This window comes from Peromyscus maniculatus, chromosome 16 (genome assembly GCF_049852395.1).
Source record: "Peromyscus maniculatus bairdii isolate BWxNUB_F1_BW_parent chromosome 16, HU_Pman_BW_mat_3.1, whole genome shotgun sequence".
NCBI classification, from domain to species: Eukaryota; Metazoa; Chordata; class Mammalia; order Rodentia; family Cricetidae; genus Peromyscus; species Peromyscus maniculatus.
The window spans coordinates 41,281,217-41,296,051 of record NC_134867.1 but is presented as its reverse complement, the minus strand read 5'-3'; the positions used below and the strand labels follow the sequence as shown (position 1 = coordinate 41,296,051).

At 47.7% G+C, this 14,835-nt stretch overlaps 1 protein-coding gene across 11 annotated transcripts in view; it reads left to right on the top strand.

The window, feature by feature from the left end:
* Positions 1 to 12,728, top strand: part of Nhsl1 (NHS like 1) — a 228,704-nt gene extending 215,976 nt beyond the window's left edge. For 5 of the 11 annotated variants that reach the window (XM_076552697.1, XM_076552693.1, XM_016004696.3 and 2 more), the window contains 3 exons: positions 3,477 to 6,797; positions 7,347 to 7,479; positions 10,755 to 12,728. In XM_076552697.1, the coding sequence (XP_076408812.1) occupies positions 3,477 to 6,797; positions 7,347 to 7,479; positions 10,755 to 11,481 (4,181 nt within the window). In that variant the 3' untranslated portion in view covers positions 11,482 to 12,728. The remainder of the gene's footprint in view (positions 1 to 3,476; positions 6,798 to 7,346; positions 7,480 to 10,754) is intronic. The other 6 variants (XM_076552698.1, XM_076552694.1, XM_006986093.4 and 3 more) reach the window with 2 other exon arrangements.
* The last annotated feature ends 2,107 nt before the right edge of the window (positions 12,729 to 14,835 follow it).

Below are 14,835 nucleotides of genomic sequence, written 5' to 3'. Positions count from 1 at the left end.
GGCAGGGGGAATTCTTAGGAATCCCAGCCCTTGTCCTTCTGAAGGTGGCCAGCAGTGCTCAGCAAAGCCTGGGTCTTGGCTCCTTTAATATTTACTTCCAAAGCATATCTGATGACCTATAACTTGTTGCTTTCTATTCAATTGGAGTAGGAAAAAATTGACATTTTTTATTATTCTCCCTTTTTTAAAATTAAATTTACCTTTTAAGTCTTCATATGTGTACTCTATATACACTGTCATCCCCCTCTTTCCTCCAACCCTTTCCATGACCCCATTCCAAATTCATGGTTTCATACACACACACACACACACACACACACACACACACACACACACACACACAGAGATATATGAAATATATACATATATATTTATATATGTGCATGTGTGTGTGCATACACATTAATGAATATGTAAATACATTCTACTGAGTTCATTTAGTGTTGCTCTTTCTACATGTTTTAGGACTGACCACTTGGTATTGGATAATCACTCAGGAGGTTTATCCATGGGGATGACTAATTCTGTCTCTGTCTGTCTGTCTGTCTCTCTCTCTCTCTCTCTCAGAAGGCATTAATTGCCTGTAGCTCTTCATCTAGACGTGGGCCCCTTGAGATTTCCCCCACCCACATTGGCATGTCAATTGGTGTTGTCATTGTGGGGGTCTTATCTAGGCAGTCATATTATTGAGAGTTCACGGGTGAAGCTTCCTTTCATATATGTAGAAGATGTAATCATGAAGCAGGCTTCCTGGTCCTCTGGCTCTTGCAGCCTTTGCCCTCTCTCTTCTTAGATGCTTAGAGCCTTAAGTATATGGGTTGTGTTGTATGTGTATTGGCTGGGTCTGGGTAACCCACAGTTAGTTTTCTCTGCATTTTGACCATTTGTGGATATCTGTCATACTCTTCATCTACTACAAAAGGAAGCTTCTTTGACACAAGCTACACTTACCTGTGGGTATAAGGATAAGTATTTAGAATGTAGTTAGGAATTCTATCAGTTTTTAATGAAGTGGATGTAGTAGGGTCTCGTTTAAAACCCATAACCTTCACTAGTCATGGATAGTTGATTAGGTTTACAGTACCAGGCCTCAACTCCTTTCTGTTGAGTAGTCCTTACGACCGATTAAACCAGTGGTTCTCAACCTAGGGGTCGTGACCCCTTTGCGGGTCGACTAACCCTTTCACAAGGGTTGCCTAAGACTATCGGAAAACGCAGATGTTTGCATTATGATCCATAACAATAGCAAAGTTACAGTTGTGAAGTAGCAATGAAAATAATTTTATGGTTGAGGAGTCACCACAATAGCAGGAACTGTATTAAAAGGTCACAGCATTGGGAAGGTTGAGAACCCGTGAATTAAACAGCTGTGGGTTACTGCTTAGATATAAGTGCCACTATTTCATTTTTGGGATATCTTGCCATGCTGGTTATTGTTGTAATTTAAGTATCACAGCTGGGTAGGACTATTGATTGCTTTTCTCCCTTGGTGGCAAACAGTTATAGTGCTCTGAAGGCTAGTCCTAAAGGAGGAGGCTTTCAGTTCACTTCCTCCAAGTCCTATGTCTTCGGCAATAGGAACTTACTTCAACTTCTGGGAGGCCACCAAGGGCAACAGAAATACCTTATATTATTTGGAGAGTTACTTGGCATCCCCTGACCAGCGACTCGAAAAGCTGTTTCTTTATGCCTAGCACTGAGGTTTTTGTTAGATGGTCTATAATTCCTTAGGAGAGCATTATCATCCCAAGTGTTGTAAACTTGTTTAACTCCATTAAACACATGTGCACAACACATAAATGTTATATATAGTTTTAGGTAAATGTAAAATATGATTCCCTATGGCTTTTTCAAGCATCCTTAGTGTTTTTTATCCTTTCTCCCTCTCCACTTAAAGCTCCCCCACTTTTCTCATCCCCCTTTTCATATGATCTATAACCTTTAATCCCAAAATGATGCAGTGATATATGTGAATATCATGGTAAGAGTTTTCATATTTTACAATCCGGTAGGATTATTTTGTTGGTATATAATTATATTTGTCTACTCTCCCCATACATACTTCATATTGACTGATAAAAAAAAAAAACATGGTTTTGCCACTATTTTCAAGCATTTGATTTGTCCCAGGGATTGGTTTTATTTCTTGGTGTGTTTTGGATAAGTTCTTGGCTTGGCGATTTGTTTTTTAAGCTCTGTTCTTTTCTGTGAGGTTTGACATCTGTTTCTTCACAGTGACAGTTTTAATCTCCCCTTCCTTCTTGTCTCCTCCCTTCTTGTGTTTCTTTCTTTTTTTTCTCTTTTGAACACTCTCTGGTTGGTTGTAAACTTCAAGAGATAAATACCCCTAATTTGAGGAAATGTTCCCTGGATCGGTTCCGTGGCTCTTCCCCCAACCAGAACACAGCAGATTGCTGGTGCATTTTGAATGCCACCAACAGACAGATGATAATGGCTTAAGATGGATAATGAAATGCTTGAAACACAGATGGGCCCATAAATCAATTTTCTTTTTCTTAGGGCTGCCTTCTGACACGGAGAATCAATGTAATTAACACTGGTTTCAGACCAATATCGTTTGAATGGTATCTCTGCGGCCCGATTGTCTGACTGCTTCATTTACTGGATGCTTGATGGAAGCTGTTCTTTGCTCTGTTACCGAGTGGGGGAAAGGCTGCAGTGAAATGTTTACTAACAGTTATTTGGCGGTTTTGCTGTTGTTTGGGGGGGGGGTGTGTGAACGTGTGCTTGTGATGTGGGGTAAGGGTATGTGTGGGGGCAAGTGCCCCTGCAGATATGTGTGCATGTGAAGACTGAAGGATCTACCCACCTTGCTTTATGAGACAGGGTCTCTCACTAGTCTGAAGTTTACCAGATAGGCTAGAGTGGATGCCTGGTGGGCCCTGGGGTCACCTGTCTCCATCTCCATAGCCAAGGTGGCTACTCACATGCCGGGCTGTTCTGTGTGTTTTTAGGGATTGAAGTCAGATCCTTATGATTATGTGACAAGCACTTTTCTTCCTGACCTATCTCCGTAGGTCCTGTTGTTTGCGGGGACAAGGTGTCACTATGTAGCTCAGACTGGCCTAGAACTCAAGGCCGTCTGGCTCTACCTCCCCAGGATTGGGATTATAGGTGTGCACCACCACACTCTGTAAAAGCCACTTACTTGAGAAGCACATCTTCCACCATACTCAGTAACCAGGATCTCAAAGGGGGCACCCAAGAATGCCATGTGCATTATTCATGTTCCAGGATGATTTACAGTGCCAGTTAAAAAGAAAAATCCATGAAGTTGATGGTAAAGGTTTGGAGATACCAGGAATAGTTAAGCTCAACTGGCTACTGAATCAAATAGGAAAGGTTGTGGGGTTTTGTTGTTGACAGTGTTTTGTTTTGTTTTTTTATTATTATTACAACAGAATCAGAGGGTACTGAGGTACAGGTGACCGTAACCTATGGGTTTCTCTTTTCAGATAACACGCCTCTTTCTGCTTTATCTCCAGCATCGGTCACTGGGCAAGATGACGATGGTAGTGGTCATTCAGTGTACTCCCCAGACCACTACTCTACACTAGGAAGGCTTGATAGCTATCGGTCTCCCGGGCAGCGCTCGGAAACCAGGGACTCCAGCTGTCAGACTGAAGATGTGAAAGTCATCCCACCGTCGATGAGAAGGATCAGGGCGCACAAAGGGCTAGGCATCGCTGCCCAGATGAGCCACCTCTCGGGCTCCTCTGGCAACATGTCTGTGCTGAGCGACTCCGCCGGCATTGTGTTCCCGTCTCGCCTCCACCACGATGCCGATTTCCACAGCCTCCCCCGTTCTGGGGCTAGAGCGAGCACCTATTCACTGGAGGCCAGGATGGGTGCCCTGGGCTCTGCTGAGGATGTGGATGATACTTTTCCCTACCCAGGGGGTAGCTCCCGGGGCCATGAAAACTTTGCACATTTAGGAGGGGCCTCCAGGTCTGGAGTGCTTTTGAGACCCAAGTCCCAGCCACTGAGGTTCTCGGAGGGTGAGAACATAGTGAGTCCAGCGTGTGTGGTTTCGCCTCATGCATCCTACTCGACCAGCGTCATCCCGAATGCCACGCTACTGTCTTCCTCAGAGGTTATCGTCATTCACACTGCTCAGAGTGTAGGACAGCTGGACGGTCGCATGCCGGGCTCTTCCACGTACTCAAAGATAAAACCCAGAGACCGCCCCACGCCCAGATGTTCTGTGAAAGATGACCATCAGTCCCCCAGTCATCACTGGAACGAGAGTCACCTTATTCATTCGCAGGCTTTGGCCTCGTCGGCCTCCAGTGCCACCACACTGTTATCGCTCTGCGATTCAGAGGGCTCTCTCAGTGCCCCGGCAAACAGGGAGAATGGGTCTCAAGCCATACCCTATCATTGTAGAAACAACCTGAGCTTCTCTGCCCACCCTCCAGATGTGGACGGCAAGAGCGAGTCTAGTTATTCAGGGGGTAGGGGGCATGGCAGTTCTGAGCCCTGGGAATACAAAGCCTCCAGCAATGGGCGGGCATCCCCTCTGAAGCCGCACCCGGCTACCCCTGGTGGCTCTACTCCCACGAGTAACATGAGCAGCTGCAGTTTGGACCAGGCGTCTGTCAAAGAGGATGCCAGGTCCCTATATTCAGAGGACCACGACGGTTACTATGTGAGCGCCCACAGTGATTCTGGGCATGAGACGGCAGGGACCTCGTACCCTATCAGTGATGGCTTTGGGAACCCGAGGCACAGCATGGTCAACGTGTTTGATGGCAGGGCGCCGAGAAGCCACGGGGACCAGGCCAGTCACCAGGAGAAATCCCTTTCCAGAAACATCTCTCTGAAGAAAGCGAAGAAACCACCCCTGCCACCCTCCCGGACAGACTCTCTGCGGAGGATCCCTAAGAAGAACGGCCAGTCCAACGGGCAGGTGCTCAATGAGAGCCTGATCGCCTCGCTCCAGCACTCGCTGCAGCAAAGCCTCCCTGGAAAGGGCGGCAGCTCCCCTTCCCAGAGCCCGTGCAGTGACTTTGAGGAGCCCTGGCCCCCTCGGTCCAGGAGCCAGAGCATTGTCAGTGAAGGGAGCAGCATGACCTCCACCACCACGCCCCACGTGTACTCTCTGCGCGGGGTCACTCCGTCGCAGAGCGACACCAGCAGCGTCAAGTCGGAATACACAGACCCTTGGGGCTACTACATTGACTACGCAAGCTTGCAGGAAGATCCAGGGAACCCCCCGGGGGCCGGCTCTGGCCGCGGCGAGGCGCCAACTGGAAATGGGCCCGTCCGCCCCATCCCAGAGGGGTCCGGAGTCCCAATGCCCCAAGTGCCTGGTGGCTCGGGAAAACCAAAGATCACCTCGCCAGAGAAGTCACAGAGAGTCACCTCTCCGTCCAGCGGGTATTCCAGCCAGTCCAATACGCCCACCGCGCTCACGCCCGTGCCTGTGTTTTTAAAATCGATGTCGCCAGCAAATGGGAAGGGGAAGGCCAAGCCCAAGGTACCAGAAAGGAAGTCGTCCCTGATCTCCTCAGTGTCCGTCTCCTCCTCGTCCACGTCCCTCTCCTCTAATACTTCGCTTGAAGGAAGTGGCGCCGTGAAGAAACTGGATGCAGCCCTGGCCTCGCCCCTTGCTCCTCCCCCGCCTCTCCCCCCTCTGGCCTCCCCCTGCCTGGCAGACAGGTCCCCTTTTCTCCCACCGCCTCCTCCTCTAGCAGATTGCTCCGAGGGCTCCCCTCTGCCTCCCTCTCCAGTGTTCCCCCCTCCACCACCAGAAGCTCTTGCTCCCTTCTGCTCCCCCACAGACAGGTGCCTTTCTCCTCCCCCCACGGCTCTTAGCCCCCCTCTTCCGAGAGCCTCACCCCCCTTGCCAGCACCTCCACCTTTCTTGCCCCCATCAGAACCCCCTCCCGCCCCACCCCTGGACCCCAAATTCATGAGAGACAACAGGCCTTCTTGCAAGAACTCTAGCCAGTCCGAATCCTCCAGGGAGGCCGTCAGGCGGCCTGCCAGCAAGGAGGAGGGCTGCCGACCCCCCATGCCCCTGATCACCACAGAAGCGTTGCAGATGGTGCAGTTGAAGCCAGTGAGAAAGAACTCAGGCGCCGAGGCCGCCCCGGTTTCTGAACCATCCGCTCAGGAACAACGAACCCCGACTGCTCCACAGTATCACTTAAAGCCATCTGCTCTCCTCAAATCCCGAAATAGCATAAATGAAATGGAGAGTGAAAGCCAGCCTGCCTCTGTGACGAGCTCGCTGCTTCCGACGCCTGCCAAGAGCCAGAGTCAGGGTGACCATGACAGTGCAGCCGAGCGTGGCGGCCTTGCGAGCCGCAGTGATGGAGCTCCGTGTCCAGGGCCCAGCCTCAGGACCACTCCGCTCCCAGACTCTTCACCCAGCAGGAAGCCACCCCCCATCTCCAAGAAGCCCAAACTGTTCCTGGTGGTACCACCTCCGCAGAGAGATTTCACAGCGGAGGAGCCCACAGAGAACGGGAGCGCAGCATTCCCAGGCGTGCCCAGCCCTACCCGGGCAGAGGGGGAGGCTGTGCACAGCCAGGAGGAGAAAGCCAGCCCAGCATCCCGAGCTGGTAGTTCTCATGCTCCGGCCCCCACCCCCGGCAGTCCGGTTCCGGAAAGAGGAGCTGCAGGGTCCTTGTCCCCTGGCAGCGTGGAAACCAATGCCCCCATGGTCCAGCCCAGTGCCTCCCCGGGCCCCACGCAGGAAGAGTCAGCCGAGAGCAGCGTGGATGGTGAGGACAATGCGGGGAGCTGCCTGTCTCAACGGGGCAGAGAAGGTAAGCCTGGCGGCTCTCTGCAGTCCTCCTCTGATCCTCTGGAGCCGAGCCAACCAGGGCTGCCGAGCACTCCATGGAACCAGGTGAAGCAGCCCAGACTTAGGGGGAAAAGCCGGCTTGTAGTTGTGTGGGCTCCTGACACCTCATTACCCAAGCTGCTTCGTGAAAAAAAATTTTTTTAAAAAAAACTCCAGATCCAAGAGAAGAGAGGGAAAGGGAGCGGGGAGGGTTGGCTCTGCAGCAGACTGGGTATTCAGTAGTAGCAGGAGGCATCTCCGTTCAGGAAGAGCTACAAAGAAATGTTCTAACAAGATTTAGGAGCAACTTAGTCCAAAGTCGGTAGCAGAAAATACTGAGCCCTGACAGCGAGTGTTCTGTCTCCCTCTCTCTGTTAAAAGCTCAAACTGCAGACACACACCCGGCTTCTCCGCGGCTCTCAGATCCTCAGGCATGGCAGGGAAGCGGTATGTTTCAGAGCCGGGCCAAGGACCGAAGTGCTAGTCACTAGTCACGGCATTTTTGTGTTTGCCCCCCTTTTCTTCTCCCCAGCTGGGCTGCGGGAACCCACCACAGCTGCTTCCTCCGCAGACGCCGGGGACTTCTCTAAGGAAGAAGGGAGTGATGACGTGATGACCCCCACTAGACCCAGGACCACAGAGGACCTGTTTGCAGCCATTCACAGGTATCAGAAACTCCTTTGTCATGCTTTCATACACTTTCCCATTTCCTCCCTCCAGAAGGCGCCTCTGTTGTCGTGAGATTTCTTCTGACAGCCAGGCATGGCTCCTTCAGCGTTCCTCATTTCTCAGTGTCTTTCGTAGACTTAGATTTCCTTTTACTTTGTTCCACTGAGTTCTTCTGTGACATTGAAGACAGAGTGGGACGCCTCCCCGGCAGACACAGCCGTGACTGGCAAGACGTCTAGTGTGTCAGTCATGTGACCCAGTGTTTACAAGATTTGGATCCGGTCTAGGGTGAGGGATGCTGTGTTCTGTGGACTGAGGGTGCATAGACTCGCTCTGCAGAGCCTTTTTCCTAAGAATGCTTTAGTTGATTTATTTATCATTTTTTGTTTGTTTGTTTTGTTTTAGAAAACCCATATTTTTTTTTTGCTCCTTCAATGTTTCATCAAGAGTGTATGTTTCTTTTTTTTTTTGTCCCCAATTTCTCCAAGATCTGCCCCCAGCCAACATCATAATCTTTCCCTCAAAAAAAAAATTTTTTTTTTAAAGCCACTAGAAACCATGGAGTCCAGTTTGTGTTGACCAGCTGTACGTGAGCTGCCCTGGAGTGTGGTTGATATACCCAGGGTCGCTACGTTGAAGAAAACTGACTTTTCTTCTCGAAACAGCTATCATTTGTGACTAGCTTCATGATGAGGGGTGTGACTTGGTGCCCACTTGCCCTCTTTTGTGCTGGAATTTTGTCTAGCTTGAGCTCGTGGGGGTTTTATATAGGCTGTGAGTTCGTTTATATATCTGTCCTGTTGTGTCGGGAACATACCATTGCCCTAAAGTTGTCCACCACTTCTAGATCTAAAGCCTTTCCACTTGCTTCTTCCACGTCCCAGAGCTTTGCTGGTACCCATGCAGGGATGAGTCCCTCAAGGAGTAATAATGATCCTTTTGCAGGGGCAGAAAAGGACTCTTGATTTACTACTGTAGACCTGTAGCGCCACCTGCTGGCATTTTAAAGAAGTACAGTCAGTCGGTTTTTCAAAGGGAACTGTTACCTGTGTTTAGACAGTTCCCCTTGAGAGTAACTGATTCCATACTGTATCCTTGTTTATTATGTTGCTGGGCTGTATACAACTGAGTCTCTCCACAGCAGCATCATATTCAGATATGTACAAGTACTTCAATGCTATGTAAGGAAATGCTGTTGCTGCTTAGATTTCCTCACCGGATTTTCTGATAACTCTTGTGAATATTTCTATACTGTAAAGACTTCATTTGGACCCGAGTGACGGTCCCTTGTTTTCCTTCTGAGACCAAGTATCCTGTAGAATCATTTGATTCTCTGTATAAAATAACCCATGCCAGCACAGCTCCCAGACTCTTAGAGTTTGAATAAAAAGGTTATTGCATGCCATAGAACAAAGTCCCATCCTTTGCTGGAACTCTGTACAACATAGAAGCCTCTGACGTGGGGGAAGCAAGCTGGAATCTGAGTTACCAAGTTGAGATGACAAAGAATTATGTGCATGTCTTTATCTTGTCTCTCAGCTATAGCACTGGTCTAAAAGACCCCAAAAACCAACCCCTTTATGGTCACTGGTTCCTCTGATCTCATTAGAAATAAAAAGGGAGCTAGCTACCCAGTTCTTTCTCAGATCAGGGGAATGAGAAATGTATCTTTCGAAAGCAAATTAAGTGACCTTTGTAGAGGTTGACGCAGATGTTTCTACTGTAGCCATGTTGGACACATACTAAGCCCTCAATAAATATTTTCTGAGTTAAATGAAACCAATCGAAACTTAGCTGCTAGGAAATTCTTCTGAGACCTAATGTCTTTCATTTAGGCTGGAATGCACTGGGTTTCTAAATATACAGGAATCTGTATTTATAATCACAAGCCACAGGGATGTGCGTTGCCAAGTTGCTGTGTGTACTAAATACTCAGTCTTGAGGAAATCAAACGGTTGGGGAGCAACTTACTGCAGATTTTTTCCTAAAAATATTCCAAGGGTCTCTTCTATATTTGATTTTGGCAGCCTTCAGAAGGCACCGAGGAATGTGTGGTTTCTGCCACAGGGACAGTGCTATCTATTACAGATACAGAAACGAGCTAGTTTGTATTATTCTCTGCACACATGGGAGAATTAGAGGCCAAGTAGCCTTAGGAGTGGATTGAAAAGAGAAGAGCTCGGTTATGTGCTGGTTTCTGTTGGGGGATTAGTACCGAATTAGCAGATGTAATCAGAGTCCATCCGAGGCCTGGGGCACTTAGAACTTTACGTTCATGTTCTTCAGCACCTAAATTCATGATGTAATATAAAGACTATCCAAACTGAAGCATTGCTCTCCAGTTTTATCATGCAAATTAATTCTCTTCAGATTTAAAGCCAGATGGAAAGCGTAGAACACCAGTTGAGGTGTGACATTTTTATATTTATTGAAGTAATTAGACTTTAAGCCATCGTTAACTATTTAAATGCCTGTTATAGCCATCAGCTTTAAACACACACACACACACACACACACACACACACACACACACACACACACACAAATCAGAGACATCAGAAGTTTAAATTTAACTCATTTTTTAGAGGCAGCTGGCCCCTGAGAAACAGCAGGGGTTTTTTGTTTTTAAATCTTGCCATCCCTTTTAGTTCTATATCTACAATTAAGGCCCTAAGTTTCAGAGAGTGTGGTTGTGGTTTTTTGTGTCTCAGCACACTCTGACCATTTAAAACCAAATCAAAACATCATGGCCCAGGTTAGTGTCTGGAAGATTGAGAAGGCAGAGTAGCTCTGGTGGGTGGGTAATCAGTGTAAGCGATATAGATGTGTATACATGGAAAGAAGGTCCATCAAGACTGAGTTGTGCTAAGTGTGTGTGTGTGTGTGTGTGTGTGTGTGTGTGTGTGTAGGGGGATCATTGTCTAGATTTCAGTTCCTTTATTTAATACACAATCAGACTAGACCCTTTCCAAACTCTTTTCCAGCTCCATAATTTGAAGCTGTTCTTATTTCATTCATTGCTCTTGTTAACTGTTGCGCGGAATTGTTGAACAAAAATACTTCAGGCGCATTCTGCTGTCATGGGGAGGGGGCATTTGGTGCCCTGACTTCCGTGGTAAATAATATCAGAGAAGCTCTTGGGCTCATCTATAATGGTTGGAGTGTGTGTGTGTGTGTCTGTGTCTTCAGTAAGGTGTCACCGGAAGGTGACAGGTGATTGCAGCGAGGGTTGCTGAGGATTGACCTCAGTCTCAATTTTCTTTTATTTTAGATCCAAAAGGAAAGTCCTTGGCCGGAAAGACTCAGAAGATGATCACACCCGGAATCACTCACCCTCCCCGCCGGTGACCCCCACGGGTGCCGCCCCTAGCCTGGCCTCTCCGAAGCAAGTAGGGTCCATTCAGAGAAGCATGAAAAAGAGTGCTACCAGCAGCGACAGCTTCAAAGCGCTGCTGCTGAAGAAGGGGAGTCGCGCGGACACCAGCGCTCGCATGTCGGCCGCGGAGATGCTCAAGTCCACGGACCCTCGATTCCAGCGATCCAGGTCGGAGCCTTCGCCAGACGTCCCGGACAGCCCGTCCAGCTGCTCCCCCAACAAGAACAGGAGGGCCCAGGAGGAGTGGGCCAAGAACGAAGGCCTGATGCCTCGGAGTCTGTCCTTTTCAGGCCCTCGGTACAGCCGCAGCCGGACGCCACCCTCTGCGGCCAGCAGCCGGTACAGCGTGCGGAACCGCATCCAGAGCAGCCCGATGACCGTCATCTCCGAGGGAGAGGGAGAACCTACCGAGCCAGCGGACAACAGAGAGCCCAGGACCCTGGATGCTGCCCGGGGATGCTCTCTGGACAGGCTGGAGGGGCAGATGGTGGACCGCGACAGCCTGCTGTGTAGGGAGGAGCCTGCCTCTGTGGATGGGCTGGGGAGGGCAGAGGGCAAAGGTCTCTCGGAGCACTGTGGGGGTACTGAAGAGTTAGGGTCAGAACCTGCCTCTCTTGAGTGAGGCGGGCAGGCAGTGCATCACTCTTGGAAGTCTATGTGGCCTTTTCCTGGCTTGTGGGGACCCCACTCAGCATTGGTGTTGGGGAGGTTTCAGCCTTGCGGGTCACTTAGGACTCACTCGCCACGTGGCTTAAAAGCAAGTAGAAGCTTCAACTTCTGAAAGTGCTTCCTGGGGAAGATTTTTGTTTGTTTGTTTGTTTGTTTGTTTTTCCCAAAAATGCCGGGTGTGTGTATATGTGTATTTTTTGAACGCTTCATTCTAACACATACACACACTAACATTGTGTATAGAATTAGGAGAAAAAAGTCAGAGTTAAGGTAAAAAAGAGTCGTGGAGACTTCTGGACCATGATGGTAACTGCTTTCAAAGCATTATGGGTATGGGAATGAGTAAGTTCACTAAGCAGAGACTTGGAGCTGTTACTTCTAAGAGGCATTGGGCTGGTCCTAAACATGGATGCCCAGGCGCTATAGCTCGAGACACACAGGGAAACCACGAAGGGGCTGGAAAATGGCTAAGCAACTCAATGGTCCGGGTACTTTTGTGGGGAAGGGGCCTTGCTGCTGCTGCTGCTGCTGCTGGCTGCTTCCTCCTCCTGTAGTAAAAACACAAATGGACGTGTTGAGGCTGTGTCCTGTGCCTCCTGCACACACTTCTAGCCTGATGTCAGAAGCGTGGGTGGATGCTTTTTGTTTTTGTTTTTTGTTAACATAAATTCCCTAGAGTTGCAACCAAGCCCTTGCCAGTTGAGGTGATGGTGGGTGTCGGAGAATGAGGTAAGAGAGGCAAGAAGAGCTGGGTCTCCTGAGAGAAGGAGGAGACGGGGAGTGAGTGATGCTGCTGGGTTTGTTTCCTGCTTCTTAAACAAAATATTTTCAGAACTAAACCAGAAAACGTGCACTGTAGAACTGTGGGTGAAGCTTTTCCTTTAAAAAGAGTTGTTTTGTTTTAAAACCAGAGTTTAAACTTACAAGTGGCAGTCTGTCACTTGAAACGTCGACATTTGCTAACTTTTGGATATCCTTTTGGTTATACCAAAGAAAAAGAATACAGCTATTTTTTTCCCCTGAACTGCTTGCAGCACCGTGTTCTAACTTAGAAGGTTTACCAAAATCTATTATCTATTATCTCACTTTGAAGAAAATGCTGACTCTTGTTAGGGAAAGGAACTGATAAAATTGGTAGGGGTTGGCTATTAACTAGCCCTGGGAAATGAATTTTTAGATTAAAAAGATTTTTTTGCACCATTTGATTTGTGTGGGTTTTTTTTTTTTGGTATTTGTATGAGTTGAGTCTCTGAGTCCCTTTCCGGTTCTGCCCATCAGAATTCCAGCGTGCTTTAGTGTTGGGATCCAAGTGTGCGGAAGTATTTATTTTACTATGACGCCCTGGTGCCCCTTGCTCCATTCCAGGTTGTGTGCATCCAGAATAAACCACACTCTTCCTTTTTCTCACAAGCTTCTGAAGCTGCTGTGGGTTGCCATTGACAACGTGTGATAATATCTGGAAGTTGAACCGCACATGCCAAAGCATCACAAGGCTTCCCATACAGAACCCTTGATACCGTTTTACATACATCTTCCAGGGAAGAATTAAAACTCTTCTCAGTCTGTGTAGAAAACAAAGCACTTCACACAGCCACAAACGATACCGCCCCACCCCACCCCCGCCTTGGGTCAATTTTCAACCACATGGGGGCACACAGATCATTTCTTGTAAATCTTAGGAAGGTCATGTTGGGTTTTTGCATACCTAAAAAACATTAGAATGTATGTAGATATCCGAAATCTTGAACTTAATATATCAATTATTTGTTTGAAGGCAAGGTGAACAGCATTAGAACTAATTATAAAATGATTTTAAATCCCCATTTTAAAGATATTTATTAGGTTTTTAAGTTTGTTTTGAATAAAACAATTATAAAGTCAATATTTGAAACTTTTTGTTTGTATGCACATTTAAATTTTCTTAAGTTTTCAAAGAAGTACCTTTTGTCTGTTGAACATATTTTTCCTCGTACTGCATCTCTTCCCTCTTCTCTCCGCCTCCCATCCATCCTCTTGATCCCCCTGGACAGTTTTATCTCTACGTCCTGTGTAATTGTTCTACTGCTGCAGAATCCTTGAGTACTTGACTCTATATGAAGTGAAAAGCAATGAGGCCCAGACCGTGCTGGGGGTGGGGGCAGAAAGAAGACAGAATATCACAGGCATTGTAGTGCCTCTAAAGACATAAGGAAAACCACCAGAAGAGAGCATCCTAAAGCGTGAGTGATGGATGGACCAGTTGTTTAGCTGGCATGGTTTGTGGAAGGATGCGGTTTCACAGATGTGAGTAATATACAGGACAAGAAGAACCTAGGCTCATGTCATGTCCTCGGCTTTGCTGCTTTTCCTGGAGTGAGGACCACTTCTGCTAGTGAGCTAGGTCATACTCCAAGCTTCACGGGAGCAGAGTGGATGACCTTTTTCATGCCTGAAAGCTAGAAAGCACCAGCGATAAATTTCCACTTCATTTTTCTAAGGATTAGAGAGAAATAAGTGAGTATTTGGTCTGTCTGTTGGGAACAGTCTTTTTTTTTTAAAGATTTATTTATGTATACAGTGTTCTGTCTGCATGTATGCCTGCAGGCCAGAAGAGGGCACCAGATCTCATTATAGATGGTTATAAGCCACCATGTGGTTGCTGGGAATTGAACTCAGGACCTTTGGAAGAACAGCCAGTGCTCTTAACCTCTGAGCCATCTCTCCAGCCCAAAATGTGTAGCCCAGGCTGGCCTTGAACTCATGATCCTCCTGCCTCCGCCTCCTTCAGCAAATCCTACTGGCGTGCGCCACCACAACCGGTGGGAACAGTCTTAACTTTGGGTGCCTTGCCATTCTTTGAGTATTTCTGGAGAATTTTAATTGAAATCTGTCACCTTCCATGTGGGGGCAAGAATGAACACACACACACACACACACACACACACACACACACACACACACACACATTTGCTCTCCATATCCACGAGTTCTGTATCCAGGAAGTCAACTAACTACAGATCAAAAAATAGCTGAAAAAAAGGATGGGATGGGCTTGCCTTTCATGAGTGAGGCTCATATTAGACATTTTATAACTGTTCATTTGAGGAATTACAACGACAAGGTAAAAAAAAAAAAAAAGGCCTTTCAGTGTCTCCATTATCTCCGCCCACAGGTGATACACTGCACTGTATAGCTGGTATCCTGGGAATCAGATGATATACCAGACAGATCCCATTGTTTGTACACGAATGTTTTCCTCAGCCCACATGCAAATAAGTGTTTATATTGGTGAGAGTCCATCATTTGCATCTTATGATGGGTGTTGCCA